This window comes from Hippichthys cyanospilos, chromosome 11, assembly GCF_059441005.1.
Source record: "Hippichthys cyanospilos isolate Australia breed blue-spotted pipefish chromosome 11, RoL_Hcya_1.0, whole genome shotgun sequence".
Lineage (NCBI taxonomy): Eukaryota > Metazoa > Chordata > Actinopteri > Syngnathiformes > Syngnathidae > Hippichthys > Hippichthys cyanospilos.
In genome coordinates, this window is record NC_142379.1 from 6,789,176 (window position 1) to 6,813,080 (window position 23,905).

General features: G+C 42.2%; 2 protein-coding genes across 2 annotated transcripts; both read right to left on the reverse strand.

Annotated features, from left to right (window-relative positions):
* Window positions 1-197: 197 nt before the first annotated feature.
* On the reverse strand, window positions 198-6,956 carry serpinf2b (serpin peptidase inhibitor, clade F (alpha-2 antiplasmin, pigment epithelium derived factor), member 2b). Its single transcript, XM_088427356.1, has 9 exons — window positions 6,590-6,956; window positions 6,134-6,204; window positions 6,002-6,061; window positions 4,654-4,927; window positions 3,361-3,504; window positions 3,089-3,277; window positions 2,879-3,021; window positions 1,743-1,947; window positions 198-948 (listed from the first exon to the last, which is right to left on the reverse strand). Exons 2-9 carry the CDS (start codon window positions 6,185-6,187, stop codon window positions 596-598), a joined length of 1,422 nt encoding a protein of 473 aa, XP_088283482.1. The 5' UTR covers window positions 6,188-6,204; window positions 6,590-6,956; the 3' UTR covers window positions 198-595.
* A 258-nt stretch (window positions 6,957-7,214) lies between these two features.
* wdr81 (WD repeat domain 81) lies at window positions 7,215-23,338 on the reverse strand. Its single transcript, XM_088427355.1, has 12 exons — window positions 23,111-23,338; window positions 21,204-21,668; window positions 16,831-20,357; window positions 16,654-16,761; window positions 16,375-16,574; window positions 16,115-16,296; window positions 15,015-15,180; window positions 14,523-14,688; window positions 12,770-13,567; window positions 11,013-11,158; window positions 10,717-10,899; window positions 7,215-8,459 (listed from the first exon to the last, which is right to left on the reverse strand). Exons 2-12 carry the CDS (start codon window positions 21,563-21,565, stop codon window positions 8,133-8,135), a joined length of 6,165 nt encoding a protein of 2,054 aa, XP_088283481.1. The 5' UTR covers window positions 21,566-21,668; window positions 23,111-23,338; the 3' UTR covers window positions 7,215-8,132.
* Window positions 23,339-23,905: the final 567 nt, after the last annotated feature.

The following is a 23,905-nucleotide window of genomic DNA, read 5'->3' on the forward strand; positions in this document are numbered from 1 at the left end:
TCAACACAAAGCTATGAATGTATTCAGTTGAATGAATGGCTCTGCCTGTTATATGTCGCTAACTTAATCAGATAACCCAAGATAACAAAATAATGTTAAATTCTTTTTTTTATTTTTTTTAACTAAGTATATTTTGGATCCTTCACCTACATACGTTTTCTAAACGCACACTAGATGATCTTTACCAAACACCAAAATAGTTCACACAAAAGACAATTTAATAATGACAAATTCATCCAAATCAACCATTATTTCATCATTTTATGAAATAAAATTATACAGGATGTCTGATTCTATTCATTTGGCAATACATTTAGACATATGAAATAAACTCAAGAAGGGACATATATCATGTTTTTTGTTCTGTAATTTGAAAAACAAATGGTAACCATGATTTTGCATCTACACCAACATTTTCTAATGGAATATTATGATCACACATAATAATGGAAACCTAAACAAAATGAAACAAGTGACGTTTTTCACATTTTAAACATCGAGCTATTTCGTATTGTACACATTTTGTACAAAAACAATGCTCTAGTTCTATGCTTTTTATTTTTTCACCAAATGGCAGTTGTTGGTGTGATCGTCCCTACTTGGGAGGGCCTCCAAACGTGGCCATTTGATTCTTATCATTTTGCAGCATATCTTTATCTAAACTTTTGGCTTCTCCTCTCGGCAAGACCGGCGCACCGGGATTGGGGTTGTTAATGACGCCCATAAAGATCGGCACTTGCGTTTTATCGTCCACCAGGGCAAAGATAAAAGGGTGGCTCAGGTAAAACACGGGATTGGACGAGCGCGAGATGACGACGGTGGTGGCGGCGGACGCTTCCGCTCCCTCCTCGTTGATCTCCATGGCGGATTTGTGCAGAATGCTGGACACCACCAGGGGACCGTCGGCCATGTCGGCCAGATTGGGGCTGGCGAAGATGTCTCCCAAGCCTTGCGCCAAGAACAAGAATAGTCAAGGGATGTTTAAGAGCATGCTAGGCTAAAACTTTCAGAATCCACTTCAGTGAAACAAATTATTGTTTAGAATAAGTATTTACAAAACAGTGTTCCATTTTTTTCTGTTTTTGAAATAATCTCACAGTGGTGGCCTGGGATGAAAGTTAAAATCGTTGGTCAGCTATCTCAAATTATTTTAACTCATTGAAATGAACAGAAAAGCACCCCAAAACACTAATTTTGTGTATGTATTTGAAGTCATCCACTGCCATTGACATCTATAGATGTCAGAGATCATTTTTTTAAGATTACATTTTGTAATTTAGTCGAATAAAAATGAGCAGCTTTTATTATTATTTAATGCTACACTTTATTGCATTGTTCTGTTCCTTCTGGTGTTTCTGCCTTGGCCACCAGGAGGCAGTATAATTCAGTAATGAAGAGACAAATCAAGAAAACTAGTACACTAGAAATAACCTATTTGAATATGTTGTTTTATTGAATTTATGACACTTAACTATTTTAATACCAGTTACTTGTTTAAAAGTAGAGAAGCTGCCAGTCAATTTCAAGCATTCTGACTGACCACAGATTGTGTTTTATTTATACTTAGTTACTTGAGCCCTGAGCAAATGTAATGTCATCATAGCAAGTGGCAAGAGTTAGCCTTATAAATGATAAAAATGCATTGCTGACATCAACGAGTCGGCTGATTATGGCCACAGTAACTAAGACTTAAGAGTGACTATGCCCAGAGCACGTGACCTCCTTTTATTTCTGTAGCTTACCCAATTTTGTGAAGACCTCCTGCAGATCCTGACCGTATTCCAGTTTGAATTTGGGGACTTTAACGTGAACGACTCTTTGCTTGGGCAGACGGGCGTAAATGCGAGTAATATTCAGCTTGGGAGCAAGCGAGGAGACGTTGACGTGGCCAGACATAGGCATGATTACTAAAAAGCTCATCCCCTTCACAAATGGGAAGCTTGCTACCTGCACGGGAAGAAAAAACAACATGTCATAAAAATGTAAATGGATAGGTTGGAGGCAGATTTATTTTGGATGAGATTGTGATATAGTGGCGGTGTTTTTATGGCAGACCAAAAACAACTAAAACAATTATTGTCATTTTGCTTTCTAAATTGCTGTCTACAATACTAAGAAAACCATCCTTGCAACAATTGAAGAAGCTGCTGCAAGGACTTTTCAAGTTAGATAATGTTATAACAATGAAACAACAACAACGCATAACAACATTTAACCATATTTACGATTTTAAAGGCAACTCTGAATGAAATAGCAAAGTTTTTAGTCTAAATATATACGGGTGGCAAAAATACCTCGCTGGCTACTTTTAAATGAATGGGGGACAGCGACCATTTCAATATACACCCAGTTTTTTATATTTATTCGTATTCATGTTATCTTTAACTAATAACTAATGCGCCACCCATGCTCCATGTTTATAGATTAAAAAAGCGATCATTTAAAACTCAACAAGAGCAAAGAAAGTATTTAAAAGCAAACCAAAAGACTTCAAAATTGCCAACGAATCACTGTACGGTAGAGTAAGCCGCACGCAGTTGAGGACGTGGCTTAATGTGAGGGTGGAGCCAAGTGTGAACCATCCAGGAAGTTCACTTTCTGCTGGAGACACAAGGTACTGCTGGACAAACTTCTGTAACTCTTCAACTCTCTATTTACCCAAAATAGAATCAAAAAGAGCAATTTTGACCAATTTCAGTGGGTTGGGCCAAACATATGGTGGAGTCATTGAGGCCACACCCATATTTTAAGCCACAGCTCAAACTGCAGCATACCAAAAATGTAATTTTTCTTCACTAGTGCCACCCGGTGGCTCAGATAGGGCATTACACAACTTGTGTCAAATGCAAAAACGTCCAACAAATGAATGCCATCTCACCTGAGACTCGAGTTCACTGTCAATCACAAAACTCAAAGGATGTTTAGAACTTTCCATCATTTCGACGTTGACCATGTGCTTGTCGTCCAGGAAGAAGCCACCTGTGGTCGTCAAGAGCGGGTCGAAACGAGCCTCCCATTCGCCTGAGGAAAAACAGTAACGACGTCACAGCTGAAGAGAGTCACTTTGTCGGCTGGGATGAAGGTTCACCTTTGAAGTGGATGGCGTTGATGAGCATTAGCAACATGTTGGGCGGCAAGGCAGACAGGAAGTCAGTCATCTTGCCGTTGGTGGCGTTTTCCACCCAGTCGTTGAGTTCCTTCACGCTTTCCAGGACTGCCGGCTCAGAGTCGTAGAGGCGCTTAGATTCCTGGAGGAAGTCCTCCTTTGGCTTGAACCCTAAAAAAAGGGGGTGCATTTGCTCTAAAATTCACAATAATGAATGATGAATTAAATATTTATGTACTGGGTGTTTTTAGGACCTTGCCGCAGAAAGATGCGGGTGGCAATTTTCAGGTCACTGTTTCGGAGCTGCCCCAAGATGTGATTGACGGCATGGTGGTAGCATGTGATGGTGTTCCCATGGAGATGTTGCATCAGCAGCTCCTCGGTTTCATTGACGGCACCTGGTTAGAACGCCAGAGACGAGAGAGAGTGAGCAGGCGATAAAGCTATCAGAGTGTCATACAAATCCCCAAACAGCCAAGACAGACAGATGGGTGGATATATGGATAGCTAATTACACGGCTCAACAGATGATCAACAAACAAATAAACAACAGATAAATAAATTACAATTGATCAGTCTTCACTCCACTCCAGTTGAAGTTAACTGTGTAACTCATCATGAAACAAAGAGAGTAACTCATTTTGCATTTAAAGTAACCACATAGCATAAAAATACCTTCTTAGGCTATTGTTAGCTTGATGCTAAACTAAAACAGCATCGATGTTGCAGTGCTGAAACCCTTTAAAAGGAATCAACATACTTCAGCCATTTTCAGCAATAAAAAGTTCATGTGTGATCTATAATTAATTTGATACGTTATGCATTTCCCACAAACATACAATTAATACATTTTAAAACACATTTTGACACTTGCTCAAGGCTTAGGTAATGACCAAAGGCAGACGTTTGCAAGCTAAGCCGTGATTGGTGGTTACTTGAGCCCTGAGTACATGTGATGTCATTAAAAGTCATCAGCAAGTGATGAATGTTTTTAAATATATTGTGCATGAAGTACGTCATCAAATTAACGATTGTCAAAATATTCACTTTTGACTGTTGAAAATAGCTAAATCGGTTTAATACTATTTGTTAGCATGTCTCTAGTGTTTTGCATTGTTTAAGATAAGCAAACCTTCTTATGGCTAAGTGATAGTTTAATTTGTGATTGACTTTATTTTACATTTAGTCTGACTGAGAGAATCCATGCCAAAAATGAAGTGGGTTCTCAGCAGGGTTTTCATTGACTAGTGCCAACACTATAAAGAAAAAAGACTACTAATAACTTAATGATCCCTCTCTGCAACAGCTTGAACACAAACGGTGGCGCAACAAGTGGACAGACAACACAACACTACTCAGTAATATATTATTTATCCTCTGTGAAGAATACAAGATAGTAATGCCGCACTGATGAGTTGAGTGTTGCAATGAAGTTTGTCTTATATTACTACCACATGATCACACTGAAAAAAAGCAACGTAATATCTATTCAATTGATATTGTGACCGTGTCAAAAACTGTCATCTGTGAGCTTGTTTCAAGCTTACCGAGAGCCAGCTGGGAGAGAGCCAAAGAGATGCTGAAAGGCGATATGATGATATTGGGCTGCTCGGGCTTGATCTTGAGGTTCTGCAGAAGCTGCACGCCCAACTTCTGAATGGCGGAAGCGATGGCCTCCTTGGCCTCAGTGTCCCGGCCGATGGCCGCGCAGCCTTCGTCCTCTGACGAGTCCTCTTCGCCCGGTGCCTTCGTTGTCTCCGTGGACAGAGGCGGTCTTGCTGTGGCGTCGGCCGAGCTCAACTCAGGCATGCTTTCATTTTTCTGGAAGCCATTTTAAGGGGAAATGTTGGTTATGGGCTCAGCATTTTCTTGGTTTAAAGCTCTGAGCGGACATGCCACAAAAACAATGGCAATGCGGCATTTACTGTATCTGTATAGGGAAACACAGTTGGATCCAAAATAATCCAATGTGAGTTAAAAAAAAAAAAAAGTATAATACAGCCCATTTTGGGGGCATCAAATTGACCCAAATATTGGGGTCGGTCTTTATTCAACCCATAATTGGCCTCTTTTTAACTTGCTATGAAAGTGTATGAATGTATTCAAGAGAAAAATTATTGATTTGTATTTGCTTAAAATCATTCTCTGGTCGTCCGATCGTATAACATTTGCTCCACTTTGAATAATAATAATAGGAATAAATAAAATAAAAAATATATTAAATGCAACCGAATCGTTTGGAGCAGGGTTGTCAAACGTGAAGCCAACGGGCCAGATGCAGCCTAACTGTGTGAAGAAAAAAAATAAAAAATAAGATTGAACCGTCTAGAATTACTTAAAAGTATTGTATTTATTTCTTCTTAGATCATCTTATGTATTCTGTACAAAATATGTATTTTATGAACAAATTGAAACATCATAGAATATTTCTATTCATTTTATGCAGGCGGGGGGCACCCAGCCAATTGCAGAGCACACATAGACATCAACCACTCACACACCCAATCACACCTAAGGACAATTTAATGTGTCCAATACACCTGCCGTGCACGTTTTTGTAATGAGGAAGCCAGAGTACACGGAGAGAACCTACCCAGGCTCGGGGAGAACTTGCAAACCCAACACAGGAAGGCTGGAGTGAGCGGATTTGAACTCGGGTCCCTGAACTGGGAGGCAACTGTGCTAACCACTGGGGCACCGAGCCGGCCTTTATTGATATTATCTGTAATGTAATTTTGTTCGTTTTCAAATTTAAAATAACTGTTATAGAAATAAAGTAAAAACTTTAAAGTTTTATACAACTGGGAGGAACTTGCAATCATTGTGTACATCACTTTCCGGTCATTAAAAAAGAACAAAAAAAAAAAACTGAGGACAATATAAACGAAGACTGACCTCTTGGCTGGGAATCAGAGGCACCGATGGGGTCGACTCTTCTCCTGCCACCTGAGCAATCTGTTGAGAAATTCACTTGTGTGGATTTTGTGATAGAAAAGTGAACATTTGAGCGCCACGTGGCCAGCTTACAATCACTCCATGGTTGTAGAGACAGATGAAGAGGAGTGTCAAGCGAAGGTCCATGTCTTAATGTAAAGTAGCTGTAAAAGATCATCTTTATTAGCACAGTGGACAGATTTGTTGTTTTTGTGGAACATGGTGACAGTCGATCACCTTGTTTGTTGTTTTTACTGGTTTAAAAAAAAAAAAGTCACCTCTTAGGAAACTCATGTGACCAGAAACATCAGAATCACAAAACACGATTTTAAAGTCAATTACAACGCACTGAAATATTTCTTTGAATTTTCTTTAACAGTTATAAATAACCCAAAGGCAAGAAAACAACCAGGGAAACTTGAATTGAAAAGTGGGTTAGTCTATGTCAGGCCATGGCGGTGTGTCTGGACGCCACCAAAGAGCAAATATTCAACAACGCAAGCTGTCAAACATGCACTATTTAGGGTGTAATCAACATATTCATCTTACCTTAAATTAATGTAAAAAAAAAAAAAAAAGTTAAAAAAAAATTGGGCGTCTAGTCCAAAAAAAGGCGCGACCAAGTGAGCGCAGGTGACAGAATTCCTGAGAGTCAAGAATTGGCAATTGCACGGCAAATGGTTAAAGATCAACTCCCATTGATCGGGGCCTCATTTAAGCCACTATTTGTTTGGAAATGCAGCACGCCGGACCACGTGTAGAGTTAAATATCAAAGCATAAGATACAAACGACAAACATACAATCATACATCAAATAAGCTTTGTGCTTCCTGTCGGGAAGAATGACAAGCTTGATTGGCAAAGTGACTCAAACGCAACATGCCCTGAGTGTTGAAAAAAAAAATAAACAAGAGTCCACATTGGATTTTTTCCCAGAAATAACTAGTTACTCCCTGAACAGAAGGGGAACGCTTTTTTTGGTTTTGTTTTTTTAAGTCACCACCAGTTTCTCAATTATAAGTAGTGACATAAGTGAACACATGACGCTCCTCTGCAAACACCACGGGGGACTTTGCTCAATGTGAATCAAGCCGAGTGGATATACTAGAACATCACTGAAACAAAAACGCACACAAAATACACTCCCCACCAAATGAAAAAAAAAAAAAACACATTGAGGCAGTTCTTTTTATTCTCATAAATGATAAATAAGTGTTACCTTGGACCTCTTGAGCAATAACGCGACTTCAAATGCCACTTTGAAAACACTCCGCGGGGTCAATTCATGATTATTGAACATCGGTGGGAGCAGAAAAAAAAAAAAAGTTACACGTTTACATATCAGAGCATCTGAGATATGAAAAATATGATAGACAGCAGAAACATAAAAAGTAACGTACAACTGACCTTTAATGAATGTTTTATGCCATTTCGTAAAAATGTTCCAGTACAAAATTTCGGCATTGACTCGGACCATTGCTATGGTCAATACTGTTCAGAAAATAAAACACAAAGTTTATTAGTAGATTAAAAATCATTCAAATAAATGACTCGAGGCAGCCAAAATGAACAACACGAGACGAAACAAAAATTCAAACGCAAAATAAAGATTTGATCTACAAATACTGCATAGTTTAATCAGTGCATTGGACACAGGTAAAGGGTAAGTAAAAATAGTTTTTGGTGTTGGATAATTGTGTGGATTTCAGTTGTGGGCCATACGAAAACGTATGACAAAACCATGCTTGAATAAGTATGTCTCATATATTAGAAGATTTTGAGAGTTAAATATTTTTGGGCTTTTATTTATTTTTTTAAATAATAGTTCCTCTGAGGTTAATTTGCATTTAGAATTGCATCTAATGCTCTCATAGGCCGTTTTTTTGGCCTCTGGGCCGCAGCCCACCCCTTTGGAAAGAGAACAAAAGAAGTGGTCCCTGAGAAGGTCTGTGTCGGAACAGAACCACAGACCAGGTCCAAAACCAGTTGACAGAATTGTCGGATGCCAAAAAAAAAAAATGCTTTTAGAAAATGTGCAGGCCTCACTATATTACGTGAACATTTTCAAAAGTGCTTGCTTGTTCGGCGGCGATCAAGCCAGTAAGCGGATGGCGCCGTTGTCCGAGCCCAGCAGCAGGAGCCTCTTGGTGGGCAGAACGGCCAAGCTGGTGAGCGTTCCGCGGAAGTTCTCCGAGCTCAGCTTGGTGCTGCTGACGGGGCTCAGCGAGATGTCCGCCACCGAGTACACGCCTACCTTGTTGGCCATGGTGCCGGTCACGATCTCCGAGCCGTAAAAGTCCAAGGCGTGAACCGGGTCCGACTGCGACTTGTACAGGCGGAGGGGCTTGTGTTCCAGGTCCTTCCACACGGCGAGGGTGTAATCGGTGGACGAGCTAATGACTAAATTGCCTTCCGCCGCCTGAAGTGCGAAACATACGAAATGAAAGTCATGTATTTATTTTCAACACAACGGTGTCAGGTTTTTCACTAGAAGTGGGCCAACAAGGCCTTAAACAGGGGGTGTCAAACGTAAAACTAAAAAGGTTTCATCCGGCCCGCAAAATGATTTCGTGAAGCATTTAACTCTTTTGGTGCAATGATTGAGAATTCTCCTCTTTTAATATAGTAATAACGATAATATATATTAAAAGTATCGTCAAATATGTTTTTTTTTATGGAAGGTAGCTGACACCCTTGACTAATGCTTACGCAATTCAAAGAATTATCGTTGACCTGAAAAAATCCCTTATGCTCGGAGGCCCCGCAGGTAAAAATCAATCAAGGCTCACCTGTTTTCTAATACTGGTCATGTGACATTGACAAGCTGAACAGGCTGTGGTTGGTTGTTACCAGAACTCTGAGCAACTGTGATGTCATTTTTAGTCGGCAGCAAAAAAAAACAAAATGGGTTTTGAAAGATATGTTACGCATGAAAAATAATGCTGTATAATTTATAGACTAATGACTTATACTGCTGAAAATGTAAAAAAAAAAAATACGAACTGTTCGCTGTGCCGACAGTGATGAAGCAGTGTGCGCGTTACTTGACGCTCAACAGTCACCATTTGCAATCTGAAGGCCGAGGGGTGCCAACGAGAACCGTTGTGCTACTTCTAATGAGTAACCTGTGTCCATATTTGCATAAACCTGGGCCTTTAAAAGCACAGGCACAATCCTTGACCCAATCTGGGGTTAAATAAAGTTTGCTAATCCTTTTGGTCTGTTGACCGCAGATTGGCTGGGTACAACATTCACCCACCCCCCCTGCATCCGCAAGCTGCGACCTTGTCAAAATAAAAGCTCGCAGATGAGCCATAGTGACACATCTGATGCAATCTGATTATAAAATACGCATATTTAAATACTGAATAGCCTTCAAAGAAAATACGATCCACTCAGTGACACTACGTGGCGACCATGTTGTGTTTGTGGGCTGTACATAATTCTGTACATCAAGTCTTTAACACATTTACACAAAACTACTTTAGGTTAAGATCCAAAACGATGACCTCGTTGATATCACATGTACACAAATGTCAATACAAATAACACATGTATTTTTTTTTAAATACCTATTTTTTTTTAGTGGCTGCCGTATTTTTACTGTTTTGCCCAAATAAATGATAGGCGGTATGACCTGAGGTCCTCCAGCCCACGCCTTGTTCAAACAGCTCGTGAGGTATTAAGAGAACAAAGTTGCAAAAACACACGAACGCACACACACGTTTGCACTTGTGAGGACATTCATTGACATAATGCATTTTATAGCCCCTAACACGAACCATCAGAAATGATTGCCTACCCCTAACCCTTACCCTAACCTAAACCCCAACCCAATTCAACGGTATTCTCTGAACAGCAAGACTTGACCTTCAAAAAGTGTTCTGAATAAGCAAGGACTTAATGTCCTTCTCCAAAATGTCGTCATTATGTTGGGAGAAAACGCAAATTGGTCTCACAAGTAAGGGTGAACAGAAACACAGACACACTCATCATTTCCTGTACTCACTGTGCAACATAAGTAACTTTCCATAAATATTTAGGATCAAGATAAAATAATGGTGCAGACTAATTTGATTTTGTTTGGCGCTAATCTAAGACAAGAACAGTAATGTTCTTGGACGTTATCCATCCAAGATGCTCAAATTATTATTTTTTTTATAAATAGGGGGCATTTCTTTATGTATTATGTTGACGCTTTCTGGGAAATTATGCAATAGTCAAGAAGTTGGCAGTGTGAATTAGAGTTTAATAAAATAAGTACTAATTGAGGTAGACAGTGTACGTAAATTTCTCTTTCATATGGTCATGGTTAATTTCCATTGATTTTAGTATTAGTCATAAATGTAAGACTGAATGTATTTGTGTTATGAAACTTAAAGCCAAATTTTGTGAATCTTTTTGAGGACTATAGAGGCTATGACTATCTGACCACCAGATGTCACTAGTGTGGCTATTTTAAAAGGTTTTGAGGCAGTGACTTTTTACAAATCAAGATGGTAAAGACCTCAAATGTTTCACAAGGCTTCATCAACTCATGTCTAAAGGACAGGTTAAAAAACGATATTTGAACTTTCTATGCTGTAGTATGTACAGGTTAAGATGATATTCCCTGCTTGGCATTTCGCCTGTCGCACCTCCTCCGGTGCGCTGATTCATACACACATTTATTCTACCTTCATTTGGAGGATGTCTCCCTCGTGCGCAGGCCAGCCCCTCAGTACCAGGCCCGTGCGAGCATCCAGCAGGACAATGAAGCCGGACGAGAACCCCGCCGCTATGGTGCGCCCCGTCGGGCTAACAGCCAGATACCGGATGAGCCCGGCGCTTATGTTGTTGTATGCTAGCCGGAATTCATGCTGAAGGGACACGAAGTGAAGATTTGTCACTGTCGAATGGCGGGCTTTTTTTTTGTCAAGTACTGCGGGAATGTTGGTCTCAAGGGGATGCAGTTGCGCGGATAATTTAGTACCTGTAGTCCCGGCTTGCGTGGATCAATGAAGCGGAGGACGGAGTCGGCGCTGCCGAAGACGACGCTGCAGTGTGGCGCAGGCATGGTGGTGACGGCTGTAATTGGATTCTTTCCATCCACTGCTTCATATGAGCGGATTTGTCTCCCTGGGAAAAGAGAAAATAGTGTTCCCTTTGCTTGAATAGAAGAAGCGACACGCTTTCTGTTGACAATATTCATGGCGCCATGGTTTCACATACACTACATTCGCTACATCTGCAAAAGTTAATATGGAAGGAACAACAAAATCTCCCTCATGTTTAGTTTTGATTGACTGAAAGGTATTTATTTAACATTGGAAATACATCTTTCATAGGGCTGAGAAAAATAGATGTACAGTATCACTTTAAAAACAGAAGAGCTGAAAATTAGCTTAAGTGGTAAATCGAAATATTGCTTGATGACTAGACAGTAGACATGTTTACATATAACAATTAAGCTGTTTAAAGGGACAGTTCACTTATTTTGCGGTAAAACGTTCAACTTTAATCAATAATTAAATATTTTTCTACCGGTCATTTTTATATATTCACTGTAACTCCTTTAGCCTTATACCTGTACTTAAAAATATTTGGAAAAAAATATTTTTAAAGGTTTTTTGGATTGAAGACTCTTAAAAACGTAAAAATCATCTCTTTGGGATTGAACGACTAAATTTGATACCGAAAATAATTTTTGCCAATTCTGTGACATATTATTGAAGAGCGAGTGAGACAATTATAATTCGCGACTCCCGCACTGCCTGTGCAAGAGAAAATAAACGCTGACCTTATCCACGTCTTTTAGTTTTGTTTCGATTCCGCAGCTGAGGAGAAGAGATTTTGCACCAAGTCGGCCAAGTAAACAGCTACAGTTCATTTATTAGCTAGTTTTACTGTAGTAATGCTGAGGTGGCCAAAACGTGTGTTTGTGCACACACAGCTTGATAATTAGCGTCAGTAAATAATTCACCCGTGGGCGGAGCTATTGCTATGAATACTGGGTTCCCACGAGGACTGATTTGATAAAAGGAACGCGTGTTAGTGAGAGCGGTACATCAACGCCGCTTTGCCTTTTAACGTCAGTAAAACACCTGTTTTTGGGACGGTTATTCATGGTCATAGTATTAATCAGTCAGAAGCCTAGTGAGGATGAGCGGTGAGGATGATGGATACATGTTGCTTGGCCCATCGCTTGAGCTGCAAGATGGCGTGGTACTTAAATATAATATTACAGCCCCTTTAAAAATATGTGTCTTATTTTTTAATCATGTTATAGAAATGAAAATCCTCCATCCGTTCATTTCCTTAAGCAATCATCCCCACAAGGGTTGCGGGTTGCTGATGCCTATCCCAGCTGTCTTTGGGCAGTACGTGGTGTACAGGTTTTGATTAATGGAAAGGTTAATAGATTTCTGAAATACTCAAAAGCTGCAGCCCTAATTGTAATATGCTCTTGAGACCCAGCCTATATATTTCCGTCTACTTTCGTGGACATTTGTTTTTGTTCCATATCATTTGACTCATTCGAGCTACCCAACTAAGTCCTAGTGTGCTTAGTTGGGGACAGCAGGGCTTTACCAATGATGTCTCTTGAGTCTGGGTGGAATGCAATTCACTTTGCGGTCTCGCTGAGACCAAATGGAAACAACTGTAGGCACAAATGAATAGGCTGGGTCTCAGCAGGAGATTATAATAACATTGAGCAGGTGACATGGATTTAAACATGATATTACACACCTGCAAACTGGTCCCAAAGGTGCACCGTGCCATCGCAGCTAACCACCTCCTGTGAAGTTTCCAGCTGTCCAACATAAAAGACAGACTTCCTATGGTCCGTATACGTTAGCCTGGGCTCCACTTCCTGCGTGCCGTCGCCACGGTTATAGAGGGGCCACAGCTTCACGGTTTTATCTTTACCTCCCGAGAGGAAGTAATCTTCCCCTGCCAGCGGCGCCATGCACTTGATGGCACCTGAGTGACCCAGGAAGCTTTGCAGACGAATCTGGTGGAAGTGGAAATGGGGATCTTGCTGGTTAAGTCCGATTTCATACTGCCAGTAGGCCAGCCAGTTGCCCTGCAAGGATCGTCCGCTACGAGGGAGTTCCTGCTTCAGGGCGCTGTCCTCCGGAGGGGGTCCTGATAGCCAGGATGATGAGAAAGGAGCTGCGGCAAAGGATGGGGTGGTGATGCCGGAGTGTGTGGTGTTAATGGTGGTAGTATGGTTTGCGCGACCCCAAGAGCTGGCCAAACTCATGTTAGGGCTACCACCATAGTACGAGTCCCCTGACACTTGGATTCGGTTTCCAACCAAATGGCTCCCAAATGTTCCAGACTCAGGGAGGGGGTCTCGAAGTGAGGTCGAACTAGTGGAAGGTGAGGGGAAGGGACCGCAACCCGAAAGTTTGCTAAAACCAGACGAGGAGGACGGAGGGATGTCAACTCTTGACGCTGCGTGACTTACACTTTGATGATACGAGGAGGACAACTGCCAGACCAGCTCATGGTTAGGAACCAGTTTTCGTATTGCCAAATCACCTGCAGAACCCAGAAGACACGCTAATGAATGTATTTGGTGCAAGGATTATTCAAAAACTAATCAATAACCAGATTAATAAATAATTACCTTTGGTGATGAATTAATCATTTAGAGACCAAAGACTATCCAAAAACTCAACAGTTAATATTCTGATAGATTTACAGTGGTCATTTTACCCTTGGAAACTGTTGGGTCCCCGGGATTCACAATGCTAAAAAGCTATGGGTCCCAACAGAAATGTTTGGAGTACCAAATATTGCGCAATAAAAAGGACAAGGCAAGTCTAAGGTTCAAACTGCATTTATATGACAGCGAGCAAATAAACAATAGATATTAACAAATGTCACAGTAAAATTTATTAAAATAATAATGAACTTACATGTAGCAGCCGCCATCATCATTTTAATATTTTAACCACTGATATAACTTAGTCTATTTTGGTAGAAAAATCAGTTTTTTACTTGTGTTTGTTTGAGTTCTTACCTGATGCATTATTTGACTTGTCACTGATAATAAAATAAATACATAAATAATGCAGAGTTGATGTTATTTCAGGCTTAAAGACCACACTTTTTAGATATATTTGTGCCACTATGGTAAGTGAACAATGAGAGGTTTTGAGCAAGTAAGGATAGAATTTGACCACAAAAAAATATATATATCGAGCGAGAAATGATAGATTGAGCAAGCAATGAAAGATTTTGATCACAGAAAAAGATTTTGCTCACTTAAAATCTGTTATTGAATGATCTATCATTGATTCTGGGAGGGGAAGTTTGTGTATCAAAAGTACTAGTACTATCAGTACAGGGAACTACTCAGGAATTGAGTACTTGTACGAGTATCAGTCGGTAAAAAAGTGGCATCGTACATCCCTAGTTTAAACAATTGTTCGTATTAGCCCCGCCAACAGTACATTTTCCACATCAATGGCAAAACTGGGGCATTCCTTACCAATGAGGCAGTAAAATGGGATGTATGAGGCATGAGCCATCTCTGCGCCAAACACAGACTGCAGTTCCTCCAGGACGGACAGCTCATAAGTCGCACTGGACTCATCGGGTGTGTTAACATCCACCACTGTGACCTCCCCTACAACTCTGCGGGGGGCACTTTCCATCTGCAGCGTGGAGGAAGAAATTAGTTTCAACTCATTACTGAATTGAAATAAGGATTGTAAGCAGAAACCTTTGAAATTTGCCACATTGGAATAATGACTCATGTACCACATGTCCTCACAAACACTATTTTCTACTCCTTCCCTTGTCAGGTACTTCTTTTCTAAGTTCCTATCTCCTGTTTCTATTCTTAGCTTCGTTTTCATCTGCCTGTGTGCCGTTTGTTTCTTATTAAGCGAGACGCGGCGGGCCCGCCTGCTGAAAGCGTTCTCGAAATAAACCAGACGAGACAGTCATCAGTTACTGTGACTTACAAAAGCGAGGGTACCTGAGGCCGCAGACAGTGCAGCAGGGAGAAAACGGCAAAGAAGCGGCGTAGCGTGTCGGCCATGTGCTGCTGCACCATCTCCCTTCCGATACGCAGGCAGATGAGAGCCATCAGGCTGAGTGTCTTGAGACACACCACAGTTCGCGTCTGCCCTCCGCTGGGGAATCTGGGCACAGCAGGAGGTGCACATCCAGAGAGAGGGTCAAGTTGGATGCCAAAAATATTTGAATATCAAAAGGAAATTCCAGTGAACGATTTCAAAAACAAATTCTGTTGAGTTAGATTTGAATGCTCATTAAAAATAAAACTGACATGTTGATTCCAAAAATGTATCCTTTGCTTTTAGAGCGTGTGTTTTTTTTTCTCCACAGCTTTCCCGTTAAGCAAAATTCTATTGATTGTCTGCAGCAAAACCTGCCATTTCATTATACTAATTTGTGAAGCCACGATTGAGACAGTAAAGTCAAAGGTCTGTACAGCTCCAGGTAGGTCAAGGCGGTCAATAATACTTTAAAAAAAAAAAAAAAAAGCAGCAAAGTAGGCATGAAGAAGTGTTGCCTTTTCAACCAATTTTGCAACCATGGGTATACTGCTCTATTTTGTTTTATGGTGTTTTTCATTTTTGGAAGATTGTAACAAGGAATGTTCAGGACCACTCAGACTAACTTCGGTAAGAGTACTCAACTCACAAACAGTCATCAATACCAACACCAAATACCGATACCACAAGTACTTTGGATATACCCAATTTTCACCCCCCCCCCCAAAAAAAAAAAATGTTACTGATAATTTTAAAGAAATACCTATTGTACATGTTTCTGCTATAGAAAATTTCCATAAAATATGAAATTAATGACGATTTTCTATTCTTCAAATTTGTAGTTTCAAATGTGTGATCGTAGAAGTGCTCTAAGACAACGAACAATATTACAATTCCCCAAATTTTATACTTTTTTAGGGAGGGAGGTGGTATCAGACCAATATCCAATATCAATAGTGGATTGAGACATCTGTAGACAAGTAGTGATTCCCAGTAAATGATTGAGATAGACTTTCTAAGGATATTCAATTTGTCAGTAATGTGATTCAGAGACTCTTACCCCATGTGGGGGTTTGTGAGCAGGTCGAGGAGCGGTAGTAGGACGTCCCGATTAATTTTCATGAGCATGTCCATTAGCGTGGTATCAGAGAGAAATACAACAATCTTCTGTGTAAGAGCGACAGCTCCCAGCAGGCTGGCCTCCTTGCGTGTGTTGAGTCGCTGTGAAGGCGGCGGAGACACCTGCACGCATTTTACAAAGATGTTTTCACGCACTAAAAAGTGAGTCTTTAACTAAATCTGCTTAAGAGCAGGATTTACCAGGTATCCTATGTATGGCAGATACTGATAGGTGAGCACAGGTTCACCGTAAAGTTGAGCGATGTAAATGAGACAGTCCAACACGGGAGCAGCGGTCTGGTCGCCCACCACAGGTCTCTTCTCATAAACACTGCCCATTCCCACACACTCCACAGTGCTCTCTTCAGGTCCAGGTGTTACAAAATGATGACTTTCAGGGCCTGTGGTCAGGGAGAAAGACGAAAAATGGAAGTACACGTGGATATTAAAACTCATTTTATGTTATGTTTGTCTACATACCAATGTAGCAATTTGTGAGTAATCGCAGAAGGTTCCTAGCGACACATCGAGACGTCACCGTCGGTCCAAGTTTGGCTGAGAGCCACCGGATAGTTTTGCAGACTGTATCTGTGTGAAGAGGTTTGTCACTAACATGCTGTTTGAATGAACATCATCTTCGCAAGCTTGCATGCTCACCAAGAAGGATTTTTTGCTCCTTTGCCTGCGATTCCCCTGACGGATTCTGGTCTACTTCCTCCTCTTGCTCCCCCATAATCACTTCCTCAGTTTCTTCTAGCACCATTGCAGTCACAAAGTCCCCTTCCAGAGTGGCAACAGTCGTGGACGAAACTTCAGTGCAACCAGAGAAAGAGAGCTCCATCTTGGGGGTTGAAGGTTCATCTGCGGCCACTTTGCAATCCCCAGCCTCCATCGCCTCCACGACATCCAGCTCTGCTCCCTCCTCTCCCTCACTTGCTTGTTTCAGGTCCTGGCTGCTATCGGCTGACTTCAGACTGGCTCGATCCCGCATGGAATCCCCGTCTCCAGACGAGAGTTCGCTTGCGCTGCTTTTGTCGCTGAGCTTGCCCACGCTCAGAGACTCGTGGTCCTGCTCCTTGGTAGCAGAATTTTGGTCTGCCTGTTTTCCGCCCTCTCCTCCCGTGCTGTTAACGTAAAATTCATTCTGAAAGTCCTCAGCCTCCGAGAGAAATACCTGATCGTTAAGACTGATGCCTGAGGAGTAGTCGACCAGGCCGGTGTCCCCAACCACACCTCCACTAGCTCCACTGCCACCACCAATGTTACCACTAACCGATCCAGATGAGGAGCGCACGTCACCAGTCTGGAAGCCCTCCTCCTCCTCTTCTCCTAGAGTGCAAGTAGCACTACGCATTCCTTTGCAAGTTTCCCCCGCAGAATCAGAAGTCCAGCTTTCGAAACCAGTGAGGACCAGCAGCACGTGAGGGAGCAGATTTGACAAAAAAGCCTGCAGGCCGAGTCTTACAATCAGTTGCAGGACAAAACAATCTGTGTAGAGATAGAAACGTCCCCTTAGGCAATGAGGGTTCTCGAAGACATTGACCAGTGGCTTTAAAAGGTACTTGTTCGCATTTCTGGGACCAAGGACTCTGGAGATGGGTTCAAACAGGTACCAAGCAGCATAGACGGCAGTGGACTCTTCAAGCATGAGGGCCAAGATGAAGGGCAAAAGAATTTCAAGGCCCTCGGCCGTGACGTTGCCCCGCAAAAGGGGTTCCAACTGTTGCCAAAGTTGGAAGACTATGTCCCTTCCTTGAAGGCTGCTTACAGTCTCCATCTTGGTGTGGTAGGAGAAGATAAAGCGGTGGAGTGCTGCAAAGTAAGACGGGAAAGGAAATGGAGAAATGAATGTGTTCAGTAACTGGGAGGGATTTGGAGGTGGAAGGCCATCACAGATGGGATCATAGCTGAAAAGAAGCGGGCCGTGACCATGTTGTGCTTCTCCAGTTACTACCTGGTGGTTATGGATTTGCAGCAGTCTTTCAAGAGCGTGATGCAGAGACAGCGGGACGTCCCGTAAGCCAAGAGAGCACATTTTCAAAACAGCATGGAAACGTTGTCTGAGGGAGCTGCCCGGTTTCAAGCCTCGGACTTTAGAGGAGTGAAAGATCTCAGCAATGAGGACACCAAGGGCCTGCATATCTCTTTCGTAGAGACTTGTGAGAGACAGTGGCATTTTGATCATTCTCAGCTTGCTTTGTGAGTTTTCGGAATGCAACACTTGGGCGTGCAGACTCTTAACCAGAAAATTGTTCAACTTCTCCAATTCTTCTAAAGGTTGCAGTGGGCTGAAGCCCTCGGGAAGAAGGATCTTGATGTCCTCTGCATTAGTGGTTGGCACACTTCCGTCTATGTGCTTTTTGTTCACCGGGCCACCTCTTTGGAGAACAGCACTGCGCAAACCAGGACCTAAACCGCTTGAGAAATCCCCGGAGAAGGAAGTTGGAGAACGGGATGTTATATGCGCTGCATCCCCAATCTTTGCCCCCGTTGTATTGATACTTGGCAGGGGTGCAGAGCAAGTGGCAGAGTTTGATGAGCTTGTAGACATTAATGAGTCCAGGGCTTCAGTACCTTGCTCAAGCTCTTCATCTCGGTCCACCATGGTCCAGCCAATGGAGTCACACCCCGTGGACTCTGGCACCATTCCATCCACAGAGTCAGTCGCCTGGTCAATTTGCGGGATGTGTAGAGAAGGCACGTCAAGGGCAGCGAGGCCAATGAGTGGAGGTTCTGCCGGGGCGTACTGGAAAGCAGATAAGCGAGGCGGGTGGGGCTGGTCAAACAACTGGACCACACCAAAGGTGGTCAGATGGGTGTGGTTGTCTACTAGGTGTAAGCAGACATTCTTGGCTTTGACTGCATCTTTGCCTGACAGCTTATAGCCAAAATTGAGGTCTATCCAGTGGTGAAGATTCTGAGACACCTCCCTGCTCTCCAGGAGGCGTCGATGGACAGCGATAAACTCCTCGTAGGACTTGCACCAAGAAGGCACATCTAGGTCTGGCATGTCGGGATGTATCGAACGGAAAATTGAGGGGTCCGTGTAGAACTCTGGAATACACTCATCAGGGGTCCAGCTCTGCATGCGCTCCATACTGGAGGGGTACTCGTTAGGCTCCCACTGGGACCTCACATGGCTGCAGAGGACCCATTTGGGTGTCTGCCGGGCTTTGTAGACATAGTATGTAATGTCTGACAACACGTCCGATATGTGATGAGGTACGTGAAGGTGGTCTGGTTGTCCACCCCCACTGGTAGAGACTGATCCACTCAAGTCTGTACTGACACCAACTCCCCCTATACCACTGCCCACTGCAGCGGCTAAAGCCTCTTTGGTCATCTCATAGGTGAAGTCCAGTTGCTTATCCCCCTTGTTGAGCCTGAACTTAGATCTTCTGAGGTCCCGGAATTTTCCAAATGGCACTGTGAAATCCACCACCCACGGCAACACCGGGTGGTAATTTGGGTCTCCCTCTCGTCGCCCCGCTAACTTGTTGAGCTCCATTAAGTAGCAAAAGTTGCTTACCCGACCATGTACCCAGTCGAGAACTAACGTTTTGAGCTCACCAAAGCAGTCCTTGCAAAGCATTTTGTTCTCCTGGCTTGAACACACGTCCACATTAGAAGCGGCACTTTCGAAGACCTGTCTTGCAGGACCGTCATTGTTTAGGGATCCCAGTTCCTCATAATGGGCAAGGTTGATCTTAAGACGGCTGCAGAGCTGCTCGTCCACCGCGACATCAAACAGGGAGAGATCGCCGCAGGACAGACCTGCAGCGTGGCACGTCTGCATGGCTGTCAGCAACTGGTAGAGAATGAATAAAACTTTGGCGTGACTATTGGCCAGCTTGGCTGGGCTGAAGGACACAATGTCGTGGAGTGTATACTGTGTGTAGGGCAGCACCACATAGAGCATTTCTGCAGTCTCCAGCAGACATTCCACTGAAAGAATATTGGGAGACAAAGAATCCGATTTAAGCTTGGATGCAGTCGATGACACGAGGTTCTCCTTTTCTTTGGCTGGAGAGAGAGATGGTGACACTTTTTCGCATGAGATGAACGCAGAGTTGAAGAGCTTTTGAAGGGCATGGCGAACTGCGTCTACAGCCGTGACATGCATTTGCTCGCTGGCGCCGGCGTAAGGTTGCACAAGTTTGGAGTGGGCTTCACGCCACAGATTCCTGAAAGGAAAGAATCAAAGTAATTTAGGCAACCTTTGTCCTGTTGGACTGTCTACATCTGACTCCATTCTAATATTTGCATATTTACGTCAAATGATAAACCCAATGGGCGATAATACAAAAAATTGTCTACTATCGAAAGAATAACCTATGACACCTAAAGCCGTCAATGGCAGTGAGTTAATTTATGAGAAGGCAACTTAATTCATTAAGGTTCTTATACAACAATTAATTCGATGCGACCCTACAGGTCTAAATACAGTATTCTGATTCATATTACAATTGTGAAATCTGAATTAAGGCTGCACAAACCAGCTGTTCTAATTATCTCAGGGAGAGGCCATTTTGCAACTTGCTGTACACATGTCATTTTTGGCAAAATGGCCGCCCCTTGAGACGGATAAAGTGGATGGACTTCCCTGCTCAATTCATATTGCAAAATATTATTCAAAATACTATGTTTAGACAGTTAGGGGTGTATAGACCATTTAACTGTAATTTTTTTTCTTGACTTCCCCTTTAATATATTTGAGCACATTTCCTCAAACACTGTTGCATAGCTAACAAGTATTCCTTTTGTGTTGTATGGAAAAAGTTGTGTGAAACGAAATATAGTTGATGAAATGCTACAATGTATTTAAAACAGACACGATTACAACATTGTAATAGTTGTTGTTGGAGGTGGTGTAAAATGATATATTATTAGACTGTCAAGCAGTATGTGCAAAATTGCACAAGACTACATTTGAGAAATCGCGCTTCCTGTTTTAGTAAGAGGCGCCAAAACCACAGACAATACTTACTACTGCATGCTTCACATGCTGCGACTTTTTGTGTGTTCATTACCTGACATTATGCAGCGACACATTTTGCATGGTGCTAACGTAGGACTCCTTTGTCAATGAGTCATTAGGTTGAAGAAAAGGGTCTCTGACCAGCCTGTAGCTCAGCTTGCTTTTTCTTAACCCTTGCACACACACCCGTGTCCAGCCGGGCGGCAGCTTAGCCTGAGAACACTGAAGATATGTGCGGATTTCTGCTTCGCTGATACTTTCCAGGCGCACAAAACGCATGAGCCTCCGCTCGCGGAGAGCCGCCAGCCAGCGCACGGGCACCACAGCCACAAGCTCATGGCGACGCGGCCCGGCGCTCAGCTGCCGCCGGTCGATCCCCAGGTCTCTTTCCACGGCGCATACGAGCCATTCCATTGTGATGTGCTTAGAGCCGCAAAGTGTCCAGCTTCATTCACATGTAGACAGAAGACGGTCTCTTTAACCACAAGGGAACATTTAGTCGCTCATCACACATGTTCTGAAAAGATAAGGAGGAAAAGAAAAATCATGTGATCTCGTACAGAGAAAGGTGGGAGCAGCATTACAAGTTGTACTACATGAGCCACATGATTACATGACACTAAAGTGAGCTCACATGATGATGTGCCATAAATATGCACTTGAACTTGTAGACACTTGCAGACTGATTGTTTCATTTTTTAAGGCGTTAAATGGAATCGAATGCAGATATAAAATAGAAAACGTTTTTTTGAAAAAAAAAAAAAAAACCCTCTTATGATTGGTTTTAATAACCAAAGTAGTAAAAGTCGAAAATCGATTTCTTTTAGCAGTTCACATGTTTCAAAGTGCATCCTTGCTGTCATGCGCTGCTTACAATAACATCATGGCTGAGGGCAGTTAGAAGCGGGGTTAAAATAGCAGAGCCTGTGTTGCCCAATTAATTGTTGTATTGAATAGCTTTACTGTCCATTCTTGCAACCGTTTTATTTGGGCAGTAATATATTATGGTGCTGTATTGTCTATCAGATAAGTGGCATTGTATATGATTTAAAAATTTTACTTTAACAAAAATCACATGTAAATGTATTGTATCGGTTGATAAATGAGGCAGCTCGGTGGCGCCTTGGTTAGCGTGTCCGCTTCACAGCTACGGGACCCGAGCTGGAATCCATCCTTCCTGTGTGGAGTTTGCATGCCACGTGGGTTCTCTCTGGCTTCCGCCCACATTCCAAAAACATGCATGGCAGGTGTATTGGACATACTAAACTATCTTTAGGTGTTATTGGGTTTGTGGATGGTTGTTCGTCTCTATGTCCCTGCAATTGGTTGGCAACCAGTTCAGGGTGTTCCCCCCTGGTGCCCGAAGTCACCTGGGATAGACATCAGCAGGCCTGTGACCCTTGTGAGGATAAGCGGCTATAGATTAGGGATGGATGGATGGACAGTTGGGAAATGGCCAGCAAAAGTTGAAAATATCTGTTCTCATTTTTTTTTAAATATACTGTACAGTATAACCAAAACGGAAACTTCCTTAAAAAGGTGTCCAAAATATCATTAAAACAAATCTCACGCATTAATTTTGGGCTAAATCATCCACGCCAGTAGTTAATTGAAATAATGTTACATCAAGCTGCCGAATGTACAACTTTGACTAAGTCCAAAGTCGTAGTTGACACATTTGAATGACTTCAAATGAAATAACTGAAATAGATGTGCATCCAAATCCGAAATAAACCACAGTAAAAAAAAAAAAAAAGAGCAATTCACACACCGATGCATCATTAAAAAATATAAACCAAAACAAGCGCCCATGACAAGCTAAAAGCATTCTTGAGCTAGGAACGGCTTAACGCGATCGTATATTTAAGAAAAAGGAGGTCCTCGATGTACTAATTAATCCCATGCATCTGATGAACAGCTATTTACCCCAAAAAATGACAAATGAAAGTCGAAACTCACCTGCGGGAACTTTGGAGCTCTTGAACCGCTTTTCTAAAAGCACCAGCTAGCGTCAAGCTACCTGAACAGAGTCGTCTCAAACTCCAAGGTTGTGAGTTTGTTCTGACATTTTACTCTCTGCAAATGAGGTCGAAGGGCAATACGTGTCAGCTACGAGTGCTACGGTTAGGAGGATGGGTGTCAGTGACCAGATGGCGTCCAACTTGTCGCTGTTCCTGCTGGACTCGACTCGACCGCCATGTTTGGAAAGAAGTGACTTGTCACGTGACACAACAACAGGCTCGTGTCATGTGACTCACGTGACCAGCCGGAAGCGGCTAATATTTACTTCGTTCAAAAGAATAATCACAAATAAGAAAAGTAAATTGTGCTTGTTACTGAGTTCGTTTAAAGGACTGCCGTGGAAGTGTAAAATGAAAACGTTGTTGATTCTAAGTGAAAGCACAAATGATCAATTAAAACCCTCTCCAGGGAGGCGTTGCAAATTTGCAACAACAATATGAGAGTTCCCTAAATGTTGCACATTACTATTGATTGAGGCTTTTTTTTTTAGAAGTTTGAAAAAAAAAGTAACTTAATTTGAGTCTGAAAGGGTTAAGCTTCCATATTGAAAATTGAAAACACAATCTTTCGGACAGATTGTAAGAATTCCATGTAAACTTGAAAGCAACATGTACGTATTTACACTATAGCCACACTCCAACCAAACGTCACGATGATGTTTTTTTTTTTAATTAAAGGACCTAGATCGCGGTATTTTATTAAATTTCCAAATATAAAATACCGAAATTACAT

Coding starts and splice junctions, on each gene's coding strand:
- serpinf2b (XM_088427356.1), bottom strand. CDS start 6,187: ATGGACCTTCGCTTGACACTCCTCTTCATCTGTCTCTACAACCATGGA. Junction 3,278..3,360: donor CCGCATCTTTCTGCGGCAAG/GTCCTAAAAACA, acceptor CCCTTTTTTTAG/GGTTCAAGCCAAAGGAGGAC. Junction 3,022..3,088: donor CAACGCCATCCACTTCAAAG/GTGAACCTTCAT, acceptor GTTTTTCCTCAG/GCGAATGGGAGGCTCGTTTC.
- wdr81 (XM_088427355.1), bottom strand. CDS start 21,565: ATGGAATGGCTCGTATGCGCCGTGGAAAGAGACCTGGGGATCGACCGG. Junction 16,762..16,830: donor GGAGCAAAAAATCCTTCTTG/GTGAGCATGCAA, acceptor CTCTTCACACAG/ATACAGTCTGCAAAACTATC. Junction 14,689..15,014: donor TGCACTGTCTGCGGCCTCAG/GTACCCTCGCTT, acceptor TCCACGCTGCAG/ATGGAAAGTGCCCCCCGCAG.